The sequence below is a fragment of the Marmota marmota genome, unplaced genomic scaffold, assembly GCF_001458135.2.
Source record: "Marmota marmota marmota unplaced genomic scaffold, marMar, whole genome shotgun sequence".
In the NCBI taxonomy this organism is placed as follows: domain Eukaryota; kingdom Metazoa; phylum Chordata; class Mammalia; order Rodentia; family Sciuridae; genus Marmota; species Marmota marmota.
In genome coordinates, this window is record NW_025999990.1 from 10,460,626 (window position 1) to 10,478,491 (window position 17,866).

At 46.7% G+C, this 17,866-nt stretch overlaps 1 protein-coding gene across 2 annotated transcripts in view; it reads right to left on the minus strand.

The window, feature by feature from the left end:
- Positions 1–3,925: 3,925 nt before the first annotated feature.
- The window catches only part of LOC107139305 (O-acyltransferase like protein-like), a 52,771-nt gene continuing 38,830 nt past the window's right edge, over positions 3,926–17,866 (minus strand). For both annotated transcript variants that reach the window (XM_048806131.1, XM_015482183.2), the window contains exons 9-15: positions 17,120–17,285; positions 15,617–15,696; positions 13,451–13,564; positions 11,358–11,490; positions 8,386–8,572; positions 5,166–5,308; positions 3,926–4,842 (exon numbers count right to left, since the gene is read on the minus strand). In XM_048806131.1, coding sequence (XP_048662088.1) covers positions 4,717–4,842; positions 5,166–5,308; positions 8,386–8,572; positions 11,358–11,490; positions 13,451–13,564; positions 15,617–15,696; positions 17,120–17,285 — 949 coding nt within the window. In that variant the 3' untranslated portion in view covers positions 3,926–4,716. The remainder of the gene's footprint in view (positions 4,843–5,165; positions 5,309–8,385; positions 8,573–11,357; positions 11,491–13,450; positions 13,565–15,616; positions 15,697–17,119; positions 17,286–17,866) is intronic.

Here is a 17,866-nt window from a genome sequence, read left to right on the forward strand (position 1 = left end):
TTTATGTACTGAACAATAACTATGTCTGGAAGAAGCAAAACTACAGGGATTGAAAACAGGTGGTTGCCAACAGCTAAGGAGGAGGGTCGGGGTTAACTATAAAGGGGCCCAGAGAATTTTCACGGATGAGGGGACCATTGTATATTTGCTGTGGTGGCGTCGAGTTTGTTAAAACTCACAGATAGTACACTTTCTTAAAGGCGAATTTCATTGTATGTGAGTTATGTGTTAATAAAAATCAAAAATATCTACTGACAATGGTAGGAACAGGAGGTACAGAATTAGACATCAATTAATGTATAAGTTATGGAAAAAGAAATGCTACAAACAATTGGTTGTTACTTGAGATGAACGCATTCCTCCTTGTAAGCAACGCATCCTCTAAACTCAATCCACATTGGAAATGTGGGGAGTCAGTGCATCTGTCTATACTGCAGAATGTGCTGAAATGACCGGTGCTTTGTCCATCCAGAGCAAAAACACACTTCCGGGCTGGGGATATAGCTCAGTTGGTAGAGTGCTTGCCTCACAAGTACAAGGCCCTGGGTTCAATCCCCAGCACCACACACATACACACACACACACACACACACACACTTCGAGTCCTTTTCTCCTGCTCAGGTCACCCAAATAGATTTGAAGATCCTTCAAGACAGGATTCCCAACACCTATTAATATTCCTGATGTCTTACAACTAGGTGGCTTTCAGAAATATTTGGCTTGGACTGAATGAATGACTGAAGGAAAAAGATCACTTCTTGCCTTGGCATCTGCTTCTGTGTTATTGGAAGTGATGTCTTCTCCTTCCTCCCTGACAGAGCGATGGTTTTGTTGATTTCTCTCTTTCCTACATGATCGCTTCTCTGCAAATCCCTCTTACTCTCACCCTTCCAGATGTCAGAGCTGTTCTCAGGTTTGTGGTCACCCTTGGCTGTCCTTCTCATGATCAAGAGTGAGCCATTGAAAAGGAGGGGAAGCTTTCTTAGGGTGAGCAGCCTCCCTGTCTGTCCAGCATAGAGGGGTCCCAGAATAGGAAAGGCTCAGTGTTAAAACCAAGAAGGTTCTAGGAAAATCAGGCTGCATCAATCCCCCTTCTCAGCGTCCACGGTTTGAGCTAGTCCACTTTCAGCTCCACTGGAGAGGGTGTGGCTGGAACGTTTTTGGAACAGCCTCTTAGGTTAATATGTTGGGCTTTCATCTTTGGCTAGACCTCCCTGGAGAAACTTCCAGCCTCCTGCCTGAGGAGCCAAGGCCTGTCCAGCCAGGGTTCTGGCAGCCTGCAGGACGGGGTATCCATACAGTCCCTTCCTTCTTGAGATTTCAGTGCAGTGCCCACATCCTCCCTTGTGCCTGGCAGCCTCTGTCCAGAGTCCTGCTCTGTTGGCCTCAGCGCATCAGCCTTGCCCACCCTCATGATTATAAGATGCTACTGCAAGTCTAGATACCTGGTCTGACAAGACCGAGGGTGGCAAGGACGAGGACTCACCCTGATGTCTACTCCTTCCCTTCAGCCAAGCAAGACCATCTTTCCCAGAAGTCCCCAGGGCACGTGTCCTTGTGTCTCATTGACTTATATTCTATTTGGGGTCGAGGGAATAAAGCTGTAAAGGCTTCCCACCCTTCCAGGTGCCCTTTGACCTCCCAACTTTGAACATTACTGACAGGGGGACCAGGTGGGCATTGGGGGGATGATTCTTATAAAATGGATCATATCTAAGACCTGGCTGAGAGGGGCCTGCCTATCTGATGAGAAGCTTCCTGGATTAGACTCATGGGAAGGAAGGAAGGGTGGCCTCCATCACTTTGTCGGCTAATGTCTATTTAGCACTGACCGTGAGCTCGTTGGGACGCTAAGGGGTACAGACACAGCGGTGAACAGGAAAATGGGGGAGAGAAAGCGATCATCACCCAGACCGCCTGACCACCCTCCACCCCAGAATCTAGACTCCCGCTGCACCCAGGGGAGATGGGCCTGTGTCAGGATGGCTGAAAACTATAAGAGCTATTTTCGTCAAGATGCTAACCCTAACCCTAACCAGTGCTGCTCTAAGGCCTGGCTGAGGAGGCACACAGGGCGCGAGTAGGGGCAGAGGGTGCTCTTCTACTTGTGGCATTTGTGCTCTGAATGCACACCGTGGTGGGAGCACCCGCCAGCTCAGCCCATGTGAAGGCTTGGGAGAGAGGCATGGGGACATCAGCAGGTTATTTTGTATCATTTTGTTCATAATTATTTAAATATGCATCCAAAAAATTAGGAACTTAAAATATATATAACCATAATACCATTACTGCATGAAACATTTGATAAGTCCTTAATATCATGAAATATAATTAGGTATTTGATCAGTGTTCAAATTCCAATTGTCTGATAAATGTCACATGCCTTTTTACAATAAAAAAATTATTTCAGCATCCAAATAAGGTCCACAGTTCTATAAATTTTAAACCTCCAGGGAATTCTGGTTGAAAGAACAGAATTACACTTCTCTAACACCAAGGTTTACATAACCACAATAGGAGGGAAGGTGTTTTATTTTTTTTCCTTCCTTATTAAAAAAAAAAAAAAATCATTGCAAGGCTGTCAATGGAAAATCATTTCCCCAGGCCCCAGGTTTCCAGCCTCATAACTAGAAGCATTTAGCAATTTGGCCAAAGAACAAAGTTGGCAGGTGAGTCATTTCCCCCTGGAGTCCACCCACGTTGCCAGGTTACCTGGTCAGTGCCACTCCTCTGAGGTCTAATTAAGTTAGAGGGCTCAGGTGCCCGTGGAGCCACGAGGGGGCGCCCAAGGAACTCGATGAACTTCACCATCATCTTAAACCCAAAGTGGCTGCTTTATTTTAGACAGAAGAGACAGAAGATGCCAAGTGAAGATTGATCCTCCCTCCTTCAGGTCAGATTTCAGCAGCCAAAGACCAGCTCTCAGGGAAATGTGGTGCTCATTCCCTCTGCGGCCTGGAAAAGGCCAAGGTAGCTGTCAATTGCCTTGTCGGAGGATTTGAAGTTTCCAGACCTCCCCACACAGCAGTGGCCTTTCTCTTCAATCTACTTGACAGCAAAGTGCATAGCAGTGGCCCATCCCATGTACAGGAGCATCTGGTAGCTCCATGACTATTAATATGTACTTTGATTACTAAGTAAACCGAGAGCTGTATTCTCAGCAATGTTAAACATCTGTAATAAGGATGTAGTTCAATGGTGGAATGCTACCTTAGCATGTGCAAGGCCCTGGGTTCAATCTCCAGCAACACCAAAAGCAAGAGATATTCATAAGTGTAGATAGTTGAGGTGAAGCTAAAAACCCAAGGCTGAGAGCCTGGTCCTCCGGCCTTATGAGTCCTAGAGTGGTTATCACGGAGCACCACAAACTAGGTGACTTAAGACCACAGAAACATATCCTTCCTTCACAGTTGTAAGGGTTACAAGTTAGAAAGCAAGGTACCAACAGGGCCACATTCCCTGACAGCTCTAGGGACAGCCCATCCTGCCTCTTCCCTGGTGTTCACCAGCATGCTTGGCGTTCCTTGGCTTGTACACAGTCATCTTCTCCCTGTGTGTCTTACATTGTCCTCCCTCTCTGTGTGTGTCTGTCTCTGGGTCCAAATTTCCTCTTTTTATAAGGACACCACTAGGTTAGATTAGTCTTCCAGCTCAGCAGCCTCTTTTAAACTTAATTACCCCTGTAAAGATGATCTCCAAATAAGGACACATGCTGAGGAACTAGGGATTAGGACTTGGGCATATCTTTTTGGAAGGACATAATTCAATCCACAACAGGAACCATGTTGTAGAAAAGATCATGTTCAAGAAGAAAGTGATCAGAAACCCCACGAATCATGTGTGCTCATGGGTCATGCCACCCAGAGGTCCCAGAGTAAAGACCACAAAGATGTCATAACAACACACAAATGATCATGGTGTGGAAAGCTACATGTGATTTTACTGAGAAGAGCACGCATCAGAGCCCAAGTGAACCTCATAAGCCAAATTACAATAAATTCACTACATTGGATCATTTTCTATTGTAAAAAAGAAAATTGAAGCACGATCACATTTTAGAGCCATTTGAGCAAATAACAATCACGAATCAAGCAGCCCCAAGGCACAAGTGGTCCAGGAGCTCCCGAGGAGGGAGTGCGAGGGGGACAGGCGCAGGAGGGAAGCAAACGCAACATGTGATTGGTGACAGTTACAGAGCTGCCTTATTTAGTCTCTGGCATTGGAAAGTCCCTGGTTATATAAGTTCATTGGCTGCTCCGGGTTGATTAAGTTCTGTTTTTCTTTATTATAAATATTTACAAGAAATAGCTCAAGTTAAGTTTTGCTTACATCTGCCAATCCAGCAAGGTTCAAGGTCACTTAGGAAGGTTAACTGGCTTTGTCTACTCTGGACCCTCCAAGCCTGGCTCCATTTTAATTTTACACTATGATCATTGATACAAGAAAAATCAAATGCAAGCCAAGACCCAAAAAAAGAAATCCAGATTTTTGTTAAAATGATTCAGCCGAGGGCGATTATTGTGCTCCTACAAAAATTATCATAGAACACTCTTTTATTTTAAACACAGAGAACTTGTATGTATTAAATGTTCACGAAACAAGATTCACAGCTCTTCTCAGGAACACAAGCATCCTTTGCTTAATGAGGACACCAGGGCCTCTGCTTGTCACCACCAACAAAGGGCCATCCACTCTTCTGGGTTTTAGTTAGAGTGTTCATGGCTCTGCAGGCACCCGGCCACACAGGGTCCACTTCAGTTCCTGCCACGGCCTCTCAATGAACAGCGTCAGGGCCAGCCCAGAGACGAAGGTCAGCACACAGTGTCCAGTGAAAAGATAGAACTGTAAGGGAAAGGGGTACAGCGGATGCACTTTTACTCTCCAATTCCCTCATGTTTGGATCTTAGAATGTGTCATTCTGGTTATATGAAATGGCTCTGTAGAACAGACAGTCCCAGACATTAAAAACTAAAATAAAGATGTCACCCTGTATAAAGCCCTTCCTCTTTCTCCCCCAAGTAAAACAGAACAATCAATCTCTTTGGAAAACCAAACAGGCTTCTCACAAAGCCGACACTTTGCTGTGTCACTGCAGAGTAAAAAAAAAAAAAAAACCACTGTGGTTCTGTGACAGAACTGGGGACTGGGGGCTGGGGCTAACTCACCATGTTGGAATCAGTGTAGTGGATAAGAGTCTCCTGAAGTGCATTGTGCAGGATGATCAGAACCGGGTGCACCAGGTAGCAAGCGTAACTGATGCCGGCCAGGAAACTCCAGATGTCACAAGAAAGCACCCTTTTCACCAGACCTGGAGGGGACACACACTGCCTCGAAGCCACAAGCCCCTCTCTGAGTTCTTTGGGGGCCCTTATTCAGCCTACGGAGTCTCCAGGCTCCCCACTACCCCCACCCCATTGGGTTTTTTCCTTCCCTGTTGCTATATCCCCAGCATCTAGAACATCACTTGGCATAAAAACAAGTATACAAAAGTACTTTTTGTAATTAAGTGAATAAAAAAACAAGATGGATTCAGAGATAAAAGATGGATTTGCTCTGAGCAGAATCCAAATTAAGGTGATCCAAGATATCACCAGGCAACAAAACAAAAAACAGTTGGAGGAAAATTAAGTCATCAAAGAGCCTAATCTCAGAGAGGTACGCCAAGCACACAAGAAGGCCCCGCGAAGCCAAGAATCCCACACACAGCGGTGAGCCACAACGGACACCAGCAAATTGTCATCACTTTGTTAATGGAGCTAATGCAGATTTTATTGGTTTTGTAGTTTTATGGTCATTTTATAAATTTGGGGGGGCTTTATAAATGTATGTGCTATAAGAACTTGTATCCAGATTTATGTTTGTTTGTATTTAAGTAAAGTTAGGAGAAAAATAATTGAGGCCAACATGAAAGACCCAAAGAATTTTTAGCCCTTTAGAATGAGTCCAAACATAAGTTCAGGGGCCACAGCTAAAAGTGACAGGATTTCAGCCAAAGGAGTAACATGGTCAGGAGATGAATGGTTGTCTAAGGGGACAACTTAGAGGCTAACGGGATCTGCATGGTCTATGTTGGTACAACTAAAAATGATTGGAACGATCATTTGAACCTATAGATCCTCCTTCATCCTGAGAGTCTCAATTAGACACTTCTTGAAATGTCACCTTTTTCTAAAGGTCATCAGGAATATACATTTTCTCAAAACTTATCTGAACACTTAGATCTCCTGCATTCACTTACTGATCAATATTTTTTTTCCTGGTAGTAGGGATTGAACTCAGGGGCACTCAACCACTGAGCCACATCCCCAGCCCTATTTTGTATTTTATTAAGAGACAGGGTCTCACTGAATTGGTTAACACCTTGCTATTCCTAAGGCTGGTTTTGAACTTGTAATCCTCCTGCCTCAGCCTCCCGAGCCACAGGCAAGTGCCACCACACCTGGCCTGACAAATTTTGATATCTTGTAAACAGTGTTGGAGACATGAACCCAGGATAACAGTCACACCTGTACCTGTGGATTGACTCGTGACAGCCCCCTTTGATACATCACTTGGGAATAAACAAAAGGGCTCATTTGGCACCTGGAGGAAGAGAGATGTCACCTTACTCACACTAATGACTGAGAAAAGTCACTAGCGCCACTGTAATGATATAGCTGCAGATTTGTTCAGTCTTCTAACAAGCAAAGTCATTCTTCTCTCATGGTCATTTGCATCAGCTAGTCATTCTTGATAGCAGCAGGACACAGCAGACAGGAATCCTGTGACATTTGCCACAGTACTGTGAACTGCCAGGGCTGGGCCAGGGGCAGTAGCTGCTCACATTCTGAGGTTCTGGGAACTACTCGGGGGCATTGTCCCAGAATAGGGAAGGACCTACGGCTGTGGTCAGGGGGTCTGAAGTTCACCATAAATGAAGACACAATAGTCAGCAAGAACACAGCCCTCTTCCTCTTCAATATCACCTTCATATTTAAGCGAAAGCTTCAAATATTGGGACATTGGCCTGGGGAAATGGCTCAGTGTTAGACATTTACCTATCAAGCATGAGGCCTTGGGTTCAAGCCTCAGTGCTGTAAAGTGTGTGTGTGTGTGTGTGTGTGTGTGTCTTACAGCCAGGCATGGCAGTGCACACCTGTAATCCAACACACAGAGGAGGCTGAGGCAGGAGGATTGCAAGTTCAAGGTCAGCCTCAGCAACTTAATGAGATCCTGACTCGATAGAGAATTAAAAGGGCTGAGGATGTGGCTCAGTGTGGAGTACTTGCCTTGCATGTGCAAGTCCCTCATTTCAATCCTCAGTACTAAATGGAATATAACAGAACAAATTATCACTAGATTAAAATTCTCAAAAATTCAAGAATTATTCTGATCAACATCCAAAAGGGGGAATGTTGCTCAGAAACGAAGAGCATCAGCCTTTGACGTTATACTGCCTTGGGTGCTCCTTCTAGCTCGGCCACTTCCCAGCTGTGTGGCTTTCACTTCATGCATTGTGTTCTCCTAGAGAAACAGAGCTCATTATAGGTGTGCCTCTTAGGGGCATGACCAGCGTTACCTGGGGCACCAGAGGTGACATTTCCACAGGACCTGGTGCACATCCTGGGCTCCATCAGCCATGTTAGAATCACACCATGTTTCCGACCCCTTTGCTGAGGCTGATAGGTTTGGGTTCCCAGGTGGGGTCTAACCTCATCCTAGAGATGTTCCCAGAGGGTGAAGCTGTCGTGCCTCTGCTGGCCCTGGCTCTTCATCCTCAGGGATTCTGGAAAGTTCAGGGCTGCAACTTTTTGTGGACACTGCCTACCAGCCTAAGTCCTGCCATCTGCTGACCCCATGCCCTCTCTTCCTTCCTATCTCATGCCAAATAGAGAAGAAAGGGAGGAAAACGTTAGAGATCTCTAACCTGGAGATTCTTTTCTTTCCATTTTCACCTTTATCTGCTTGACTCCAGCACCTCAAAAGCTGATTTGACAGCAGCAGTTTCCTGGTTATGGAAGGGGGTCTTGGAAACTTTGACTTTACCTCCTCAGAGGAAGAGACAAAGGCTCAGGGTGGGTTGACCAGAAGTCTTATCTCCTAGCACTAAGTTACTGTTTTCTCAGTGCATTTCTCTACCTGAATTCTTTCCAACTTCTAAACTAGCTTTACTGTCTCCAGTAACAACTTTGTCCTCAGAATTACATTTGTACACAGACCAACATAAAATCTAAAACAGTATGTGGGGTGTTTTCTCCAAGGATATACACAAATGGATGTTTCTGAGTCAGTAGGAGCCATTCATCAACCACTCCAGTACAGAGAAGCCCCTCTGGGTACACACGCTGTGGTTTAGATTTGCCACCCTGTGTGAGCGCCAGAGCAGAGCCCAGGGCCACCTCCTACCTCCATAGCCTTCCTGGCATGCAAAGATGACCCAGCCCACGGCGGCGGCCCACAGGGTCCGGTGGAGGGCCTGGTAGACTGCAGCGGCCACCCAAGTCTCAGCGGAGAGATCGTCCAGCACGTATGCCAGAGTGACAATCGTGAACAGGGTCAGCAGGGAGCAAGTCCACCCCAACAGGGCCTGCACCTACAGGGAAAGGAGAAGTGGCTCACAGCCCATTGAAATAATCGTGCATTCATGTCTGCTTGCACAGACTCACTTTTTTTTGGGGGGGGGTGTTATTTCTGTTGCTTCAGAAACCTCAACTGTGTAAATTTGACTCAGGTAGAGGACTCAGCCTACCAGTTGCCACAGTCGTAAAGGGGTGGGATGAGAAGGTGACGCCGTGTGGTGATGAAGAGTTGTGCCTTGACTGCGGTGGTGGTTACTCAGATCACCACAGGGGACAACACGGCCCAGAACTACATGTTCATAAATGAATATAGGTAAAATGGGTGGGGTCTATGGATTGTGCCTATGTCAATTCCTGGGTGTGGAAATACACCCTGAGCTGTCACTTGGTACCTGGCTGAAGGCTGCACAGGACCTTTCTGTATCCTGTGAATCTACAACCATCTCAAAATGAAGGTTAAAAGAGAAAAAGTCAATTAGGTCATGTTCTAACCTGCTCCTACCACTCCTGACCTCCCATTCTGCCTCTTAACCAGAGGTGGCTCTTTGCTGAATCCTGCCCCACCTAAGTGGGAGAGCCCACAGGCCACCTTGCCTGCCTGGACTGTGCCCTAGACACCAGGACACAAAATGTTGGAAGGGAGAGTGGGGAAGTTCTCAGCTCCGACAGCTCCCTGACTTAAATGCTACTGCTTAGTCTGAGGTCATGTCTTACGGCACCTTTCTTGACCTTTTTATTTCCAAATCATCTTCCACGGCTCTGTCTTGCTTCCCCATGTTCTAGTTCTCCAGCTTCTGTGATGATATCTACAGAATGGAGCCAACTTCAGATCAGTCCACCATCTAGTCTCTTAGACCTTCTAGGGTCTCCGGCTCTTGCCCTAGTTTCCAGCTACAGGGAAGGAGAGGCAAACCCTCAGGGGCTCTGAGCTCTGTCAGCCTAGGATCCCCTTCAGCCCACTGCTAAGTCCTTGGCCTTGACCGCCCTGCAGCCTTATAAAGTGCATCCCAGCTGCATGCTCTCTCCTTGTCCTTTCTTCTACCAGTAGTGCATCCTGCCTGAACTCATCCCAAGACATGGTGCATGCCCAGCTCCTTCCAGCTTGCACTCGGTCCTGATTTTAAACCTTCTTAAGCTTGAGTTTGTTCCACCTAACGTGTCCCTGTTGTTCTTCCGCTGTGTCCTAGTTCCACACTCCCTGTTCCTGACATTGGCCCTTGAAGTGGTTCCCCAATGCTCTGTCTTCATCTTAACCTTTCCCCTTTGCTCACACTCATCTTCACACCCCACGTAACCTGGACTATGTTGAAACAAGCCTTCAATGGTGCTCTGTTATAATCTACAACTGAATATTCTATTTCTATGGAATATCATATACCCAACCTATTAAAAAGTCACATGGCCCCTTTACTTCTGGTTAAATCCTATCTTTTGTTCCTGCCATGATCAACACAAGAAGATTTTTACAAAGACCAATGTAAAAATGTCTGTGAGGTACACACACAACCGAGGCAAACAAAAGGAGGGTCTTACAGAAGCATTTGGGCAGGAGTTGTATCGTGCTAGTGCAATGGAATTCCTTGCTTCCACTGGAAAGCAAGTTCTCTTTCATTCCTTCATTTACTGAATGGCTTCAGTGAGTTAAGATCTCAGAACCAGGCGCCACAGATTCAGAGGTGAGTAAGAGATGCTGTGCCCTCAAGGAGGAGAAAGATATTGGCCAAATTATATTATTATGTGGTGAGCATGTAGGAAGATGTTACAACGAATCCCACCATTATGTATAATTATATGCACCAATAAAAATATTGTTAAAAAATAAATTAGAAAGATAAGAAGAGACAGAACCAGGCAATGTGCAGGGAGGGATCCAACCCAGCCTGGAGGGATAAGTGAAGACGACCTATCTGAAAACCTTAAATGAGCCTTTGAGGATAGACAGGAGTTAAATCAGGTGAAAGGGAGGGGCAGTGGGGGACGTTGGAGGGTGGAAAACACGTTCCCAGCAGAGAAGGAAGCATGAGCATCTACACAGATCAAGAAAGAGCAGATCTGGGATCAGCACACCCAGAGGCAAGAAAACTCGTGAAGAAATCTAGGGAAGAGATAACAGCTTCAACAAAGTTGGCTTCAGAGGTCCTGAAAGCACAGCAAGAGAAACAATCTGCAGGATGAGGCGGTTGGCTGGAGCTGGAGGAGTGGCCCTTGACCAGGAGGCATGGTCTGTGACCAGGAGGTGTCCCTGCAAGCCCAGGTTTCCAGCTTGAGCAGTGAGCTTGAGTGGTGAGCCAGAATCACTGCCCACAAGAGAGCCAGGGACAGGAAGATGGGCTCAGGGCCCACATGGAAGGCAAAGGAACAGACTCCCCATGTTTAGACACCTCCCATCTTGATTCCCAGATAGAACCATCAAACCTGACCAGGAATCCTGTCTATAGAAACTGCAGGGATTCAAAAACCCAACCCACTCTGTCCCCTCCCATGAGGGCCTTGCCATGATAATCTCATGGGCATGCATTCCCAGATCATTGTCTGAACCAAAGTTCTAATGGAGGAGACTCCACGGAGCTCTCAATTGGAAGCTTGGTAACAGAAACTCCTTGAAGAGAATTGGGATCTGGCAAGAAAATCAATTCCTTCCTATCTTTTAGCACAAAGATACATCCACAACACACAGCAGCACAGTAAATTACCCTATAGTCTGATTCCTCCTGCCCACGGCTAGGATGAGTGTGAACAGATGGCTGCACCAAGCCAACCAACCCAGTGCCCTTACAGGGAGGCATGGGAAAACCATACCTTGGTCTTGAGAATATTTGACTGATGGTTTTGGTGCATGAAAATGCTCAGAAAGAGGCCCACAAGGAATGGTCCATATCGGCAGTAGGGCTTGGTGTAGTATTCCAAGAAATACATTACAGTGTCATTTTCACTGAAAAAATACAAGAAAATAAAATAAAAGGTTATGTTTCTTCTAGATATAGAAATGGGAATCTCTGAGATGTCCATTGGGGTAACCAGCAAAACCAAAGGTAAATTTGGGCACATTTGTTCATTTATCTACCAATAGTGACCTGCCTTGGGCTGCAGTTGGCTTGTCCAAATTCCATGCCCAATCCCTAGGATACAGGATGACATTGTTCACTTTAAATAATTGTTTCTGGTGGCTGATACTCCAGGATAGCTCTGAGAACATGATGCCCAGAAGAGACTAATATGAGGGAAAAGCGTTCTGAGAGGTCCAAGCTGGGCTCCTGAGAAGATACCAAAGAGTATTCTTGGATGCTGTGATTTCCAAGGTATGGTCCCCTGACGTTAACAGCAGCAGCATGTTTAGAACTTATTAGGAAGTCAAATTCCTGCCTTCCCCTCCCTTGACCTACTGAATAGGAGGAAACTGGTAGAGGAGCCAGCCATCTTGTGATAAGAAGCCTTCCAGAGGACCCTGATACCTGTCAAGCTCGAGAAGCACCACCTATGGAGTATCTGTCACAGGAAATGTCCAGGTTACACTCAGGCGCATTAAATAAGAAACTGTGGGCATGATACCCAGAGAGGAAGATGGTCAAAGCTCATCTGGGCTTGCAAAGCGCAGCCTCGATTGGGAACTGTGCTTTAAATGTATCACTGTTCCCCCACCGAAGCTAAACATGCTCTCAGCTCTGACTCCCCTCACGGCCCATGCAGGGACAACCAGGCAGGGAAGTTTCCTGAGGATCAGTGAGTGGTTCTTCTAACATAGCTGCACACTAAAATACCTGGGGAATGCTTATGAAAGTCAGTTGTCTGGGCTCCATCTCCAGAGATTCCCAAACAATTGGCCCAAGGTAGGGCTAGAAGCACCAGTAGGATCTAAACTTCCCAGGGGGACTCTAAAGCGCATCCCGCAGAGGGAACCACAGGGGTAGGCATGAGTAAGCCTCCTTTCTCCATCACCTGGACACACCCACAGAGGCAGATGGCATTTATGGGAAGGGCATGTGCTCTCCTGGCCAGGAGGTTTGCTGTGTAATTTCATCCATTCATTTAGCAACACGTCCCGCCCACTCACAAATACGTAGGGAGCACTTATGTACCAGGCCTGTCCGGACCATTTTATATGGGGAGGTCCATGAAGGGGAGGCTGGGAATGTGACATTTCACAGACATCTGAAAGAGGTGAAGGAGAAAGCCCTATAGAGATCTTAGATCCTGTGGAAGAGCATTCTAGACAGGGGGAAGGATAAGTGTGACGGCCCTATGCCAGGAGTGTGCTATGTGGTGGACGTGAGGTCACTGTGGGTCTGGAGGCAGCAGGCAGGAGGGGGACAGATGAAGCCAGTCACTGGGGGAATCAGCCCAGATGGCTGACCTGTCTGATGCTCTGTGTCACTCTGCTGAATTGAGAATAGATGAGCTGGTGATTCCACAGCGTGGTTATAAGGAAGAATCATACACGTTGCTCATCGGAGAGGAAAAATAGCATCGTGGGTAAGGTCCTAGGTTCAATCACATCCAGGCCATCTAGTAGTAGCCTTGTCACCTCGAAAAGTTAGCCCCTAATTCCTAAATTCCGGTCCTTCCATCCAACAATAGAGATTCGGAGCAGCCATTCACACACTAGAGAAGAAGCACCTTTTCGCCACGCGGGGGCGCTCCTTTCCTCTGAGAAGCATTTCCATGGGCGGCGGCGTGAGTTCGAGAGCACCCCTCGAGGCAAGTTGAAAGGTTCAGAAGTTTGGAAGCAAAAATGCAACCGGCTTTCTCAAGCAGATGGAAAATTTCCCACCCAGCTTTCCCACGAGCCGAGCCGGTGGACACAGAGCAAGCAGCCTGGCATTCAGCCGCCCTCCCTGGGAGGTCTGGCATGGGAGGGCAGGAGAGGGACAGAGGGACAGGCTGGGAACCATTACCTGGCTGCCGATGGAGACGACACGGGAAGTCTGTAAGCCAGTGTGAGCAGAGCAGTGGCGGTGAAAGACGCCAGGAACAGCAGGGCCCCGAGGAGGACAAGCACATGTTTGCTTCTGCAAAGAGAGGACATGGGGAGGAGGGCCCTGCAGGTCCTTGCACCACCAGGTTTATAAAGCCTGACAACCAAGGAGCTCCTGCTGGCCTTGCTTTGCCAGGGGGTGGGGGTGGGGAGACCCGATGGACCAGGCGAGCTGGGCTGAGGTGGGAGGACCTTTACTAGCTGTGTGACCCTGGACAGGGCCTTGAACTCGAGTTTCCTTGTCTAGAAGCTTATGATGCCGCTCAAAATGAGGCCATGCCAGGGAAAGTCCTTTGTCATCTACACAATACTATACGGATGTAAATGGTTGATTAAAGAGAGAAATGAATTGCTCAAGGCAGGTAAGGTGGACACTGACACTCACTCCAAGGACATGGGAGGGGGACAGAGTAGGAAGGGGATCCTGGTGTCCCCCTGCCAATCTGGAAGCAGGCCAGAGATAAATGGGTGTGCACAGTTCTTGTGGAAGTAGGATTGGGGATGGGGAAGAAGAACAAGAAAGGGGGAAAAGCCAGTACAAGGTTATGTGCTATCAAGGTCACCAGTGCTCAGTTCTTCCAGAATGTTCTTCAGAGCCTCATGAAATGTATCTCAGAACTGTCCTGGGGATGAAAGAGGAAAGCATTTTCCCAGTGTATTTCATTTCCCATGGGTCAAGGGTGGCCCCACACAAATTAGTGCTTGTGCACTTTGGAATTTTGCATGTGTAAGACTAGAGGGTCCCTGGAGTCCCAGCTATAATACTGAGAGGCTCTGGTAAGAAACAAGAGCTTTGTAAACCCAGGCTCTGAGCAAGGTGGAGTCTGTACTGGCTCATAGTAGTAAGTACGGGTTGGGACTAAGAGGCTCTGCAGTTTTGTAGAAATGTCAAACACAGGTGTCTCGATTTTTAAAAAGTAATTCATCGTTATGATTCAAGAGCCCCAAAGACATTCATACCCTTTGGCCCAGTAATTCCTCCCAAGGATATGCTTTCTAAAGTAATATTGGAGTTGGAGGTAAATGATTGCCATGAATATATTCATCAGGCCATTATTTATAAAAAGCATAAAATTGGAAAGAATCCAAGTATTTAACAATGGGAGAAGGTATAAGTAAATCACAGTTCATCCAGGAAATGGAATGTTATGCAGGCTTTATGATTATGTTTTCTAAAAGTAAAATAGTACAGGGAAATGTGTGGGTCACAAGCTATTAAATAAAAGATAGAAACATATTTATACAGAACATTTTCATGTATATAATGCTGGGCAGAAAAAAATATCAGTAGCATAATCATCAAAATATTAACAGTGATTTTGCCTCACCTTCAGTGACGAGAGACTGGGTGATTGTATCTCCCTCTTTTAATCCTAATATTTTCCAATATTTCTTAAATTGAACAAGTACTTGGACAAAAAAAAGAATAATAAATCTCTTAAAATATGGCATGAGTGGTCCACAAACTATAAATCTCCGCATGAATTATTGAGGCCATAAAGTATTTCTAAAACTAACAAAAATTAAGATGATAAATACCCAATGTGGGGAAGCAGGTACCCTGATACATTGTTGAGTGTGCTGTAAATTTCTTTTCTTTCCAGAGAGCAATCTACACTAGGAAACAAGCAGCACAGAATTGCTCTTACCCTTTGACCTAGTAATTCCACTTGGAAATCTGCCCCCATGGAAATAACCAGGAGAAGAAGTAGTGTGTTCAAAGACATTCATTGATGTGCCATTTATAATCATGAAAAACTGGGCTCAATCTAGTTGCCCAGCCACAAAAATGACATATAAATCCTAAAAGTGACAGGTATGCAGGTTATGTCAATAAGTGGAAGTGTTTATAAGAAGAGTTGACGTGGAAAAACCTGAACGGTAGATATTACCTACATGCTAATTATAACTCTGCAAAAACGTACTGACCTGGGCCATAAAAAGAGAATGTGGAAGAAGGTAAACACAGAGGACATGGGACCTGCATTTCTGAAAACTCATTTTCTCAATTTAAAAAATCTGCTCTACACACAGCTAGAGCACTTTCTTTAGAGTCTCAAGGGGCAGTTATCCCAGTTAGACTCACTTTCTGTAGACAAGGACAATCAGCGGTGTGGTGAGGTGGAACTGGAAGTCGTTGGCAAGGTACCAGGTCCAGCCATTACACTGCAAAGAGAAGCCAAAGTGACCTCTTGCCTTCAGGTCTTTCCTCTTGCTCCACATCTCCCACCTGCCTGGACTTGGAGGAAGAGCTCAGTAGGTGGTTGGGATGAGGAGCTGGCTGGGGAAGAGAAGGAAATTTGAGCAAGCGCTATTTCACATCCCTTGGTCCATGGATTCTTGGAACAAGTCTGGATAGTAGATTTTACCACATGGAGATTCGGACAGTTTTCTCTTTTGTTTTTAAAAAACCAGTAACCGTCTCTTTGAACAGTTGTGGGAACTGGACTCCATCATGTTACAGGAATGTGCAAGGTAATTATCAAAACAGTGCAGTTGGAACTCAGCAGTTGGTGTTATTTTCTTTCCCTTGCCTGGTCTTCGCCCCCAACTTTAGGTGGCAAAACTGTGCTCATTTGGAACCACGGCGTGGCTCCAGATGCACTTGGGTGGAAGCCCCTGTGTTCCCATACAGGGTCCACGTGGGATCGTCTAGGCAAAACCACATGGTTGGAACTGTCCATGGATATTGAGAAATAAGGTAGTTACCTCCACTTTTCCTTCAGTGTGAGGGGACGGTTTTCCTGTGCCTTGGACCCCAGGGTCCCAGGGCACTCAGACTTCTGCCAAGGAAGGGACATCTTTGTCCACAGTTGAAGACAATGTTTCATAGTGGGGAAAAGCATGAGTAGCAGTCTTGAGGGCCCTGGCACCCTAGCTTCTGGGTATCTAAGGTGGACTTCACCTCAAAGAGGTAACTGGCTTCTGTCCTTGTCCCTGATTCCCCAAAATGGGAACACAGTCTGCTGGGAAGACAGACTGTCTCCCAGGACCCCTGTCACCAATGGACTGCTCGTCAAAGCTGCTGGGCATTGGCCATTTCATTAGTAAGTGGTTATGTACAATAATTAGGGACCTGCCACACTTAGGAAATTCTCTTTTGGTTCCACTTTCAAGACATTTGAGGAATTGGTGACATGATTTAATTACAGTTATTTCAGTGTTTTTTTCATTCCACATTTATTATGAGGACTCTGGGGCTTTGGGGTAGCCACAACATGAACGGATCTTGTAGTTCTGAACAAGCTCTGTCAGGTCTGGCTAGAAATTGAGTAGAATTTCCTATGGTGAGGGTGTGGTGGGAGGTTCCACCCCAGGATAGGCTCTTGGTGCTTATGGTGAAGATGGTGTCCTTTCCTTTGGGGTGAAGAACATGCACTGGTACGGGACCATGATGGGGTTGGGGCTGTCACCTTGGGACATGGACCTTGGAGGTTACCCCTCACTAACACTACTATGCCCTCTTCTGCTTCCCACAGCAGCTGCCCCCTGTGTAGACCGACACAGCTCCACCCCAGGTTGGCCCTATCCCGTGACTGAGGCACCGGTGACCCACCTGCCCTTACAAAGCCAACAACTCGAGACTCACCGCATTCTGGACGGACACAAAGTTATTTAGCAACAGCAGATTGGTCCACCAAGCTTGCTGGCAGTTATCCCAGTGGAATTTGGGTACTTCCCAGACAGGTCCCCAGGGAACGACAGGGAACAATCCAACCAACAAGCACACTGAGTACAGGTGAAGAGGCTGCAGTCTGGCAGGAAAGAGCAGGAGAGAGGAGGTGACTCTCCAGAGGTCCGCTCAGCCCCATGGTGGGCGCCTGGGGGACGGAGGGTAGGTGCTCTACAACAGACTGTGTCGGAGGCCAGCCTCCTGCCAGCACACTCCAGCATTCAGGCATCCAGGGGTCCAGGATCACTGCTAAGCTGCTCCCATGTGCTGTGTCATGCTACCTCCTGACACAAAATCACCGTCATTTACTGCCTCTGTGATAGAAGCTTTTTAGATATTTCTAACCCTCAGACTATCCAGTCAGGTAGCCCTTTCCTCCCTTTTACTGATGAGGAGATTAGGGTGACTTGCCCTAATCACACAGCAGTGCTGAGATCTGACACGGGTTCGTGTTCTTTCCACAGCGCCTCGAGCAATAACGATCTCCTTCCTCGCTCCCTCTTTCCCTCTCCCCTTCTGGGGCTTCATCTCTTCCTTCCTTCATACCCCTCCTGCTCCCATGCAGGACCCACAGTAGTCACAAAGGTGAAGCATAAGACTCCAGGTGTCCAGATCAGTGTGGCTCAGTGGAAATGGAACGTGAACCCCGTCTATCACCCCCCA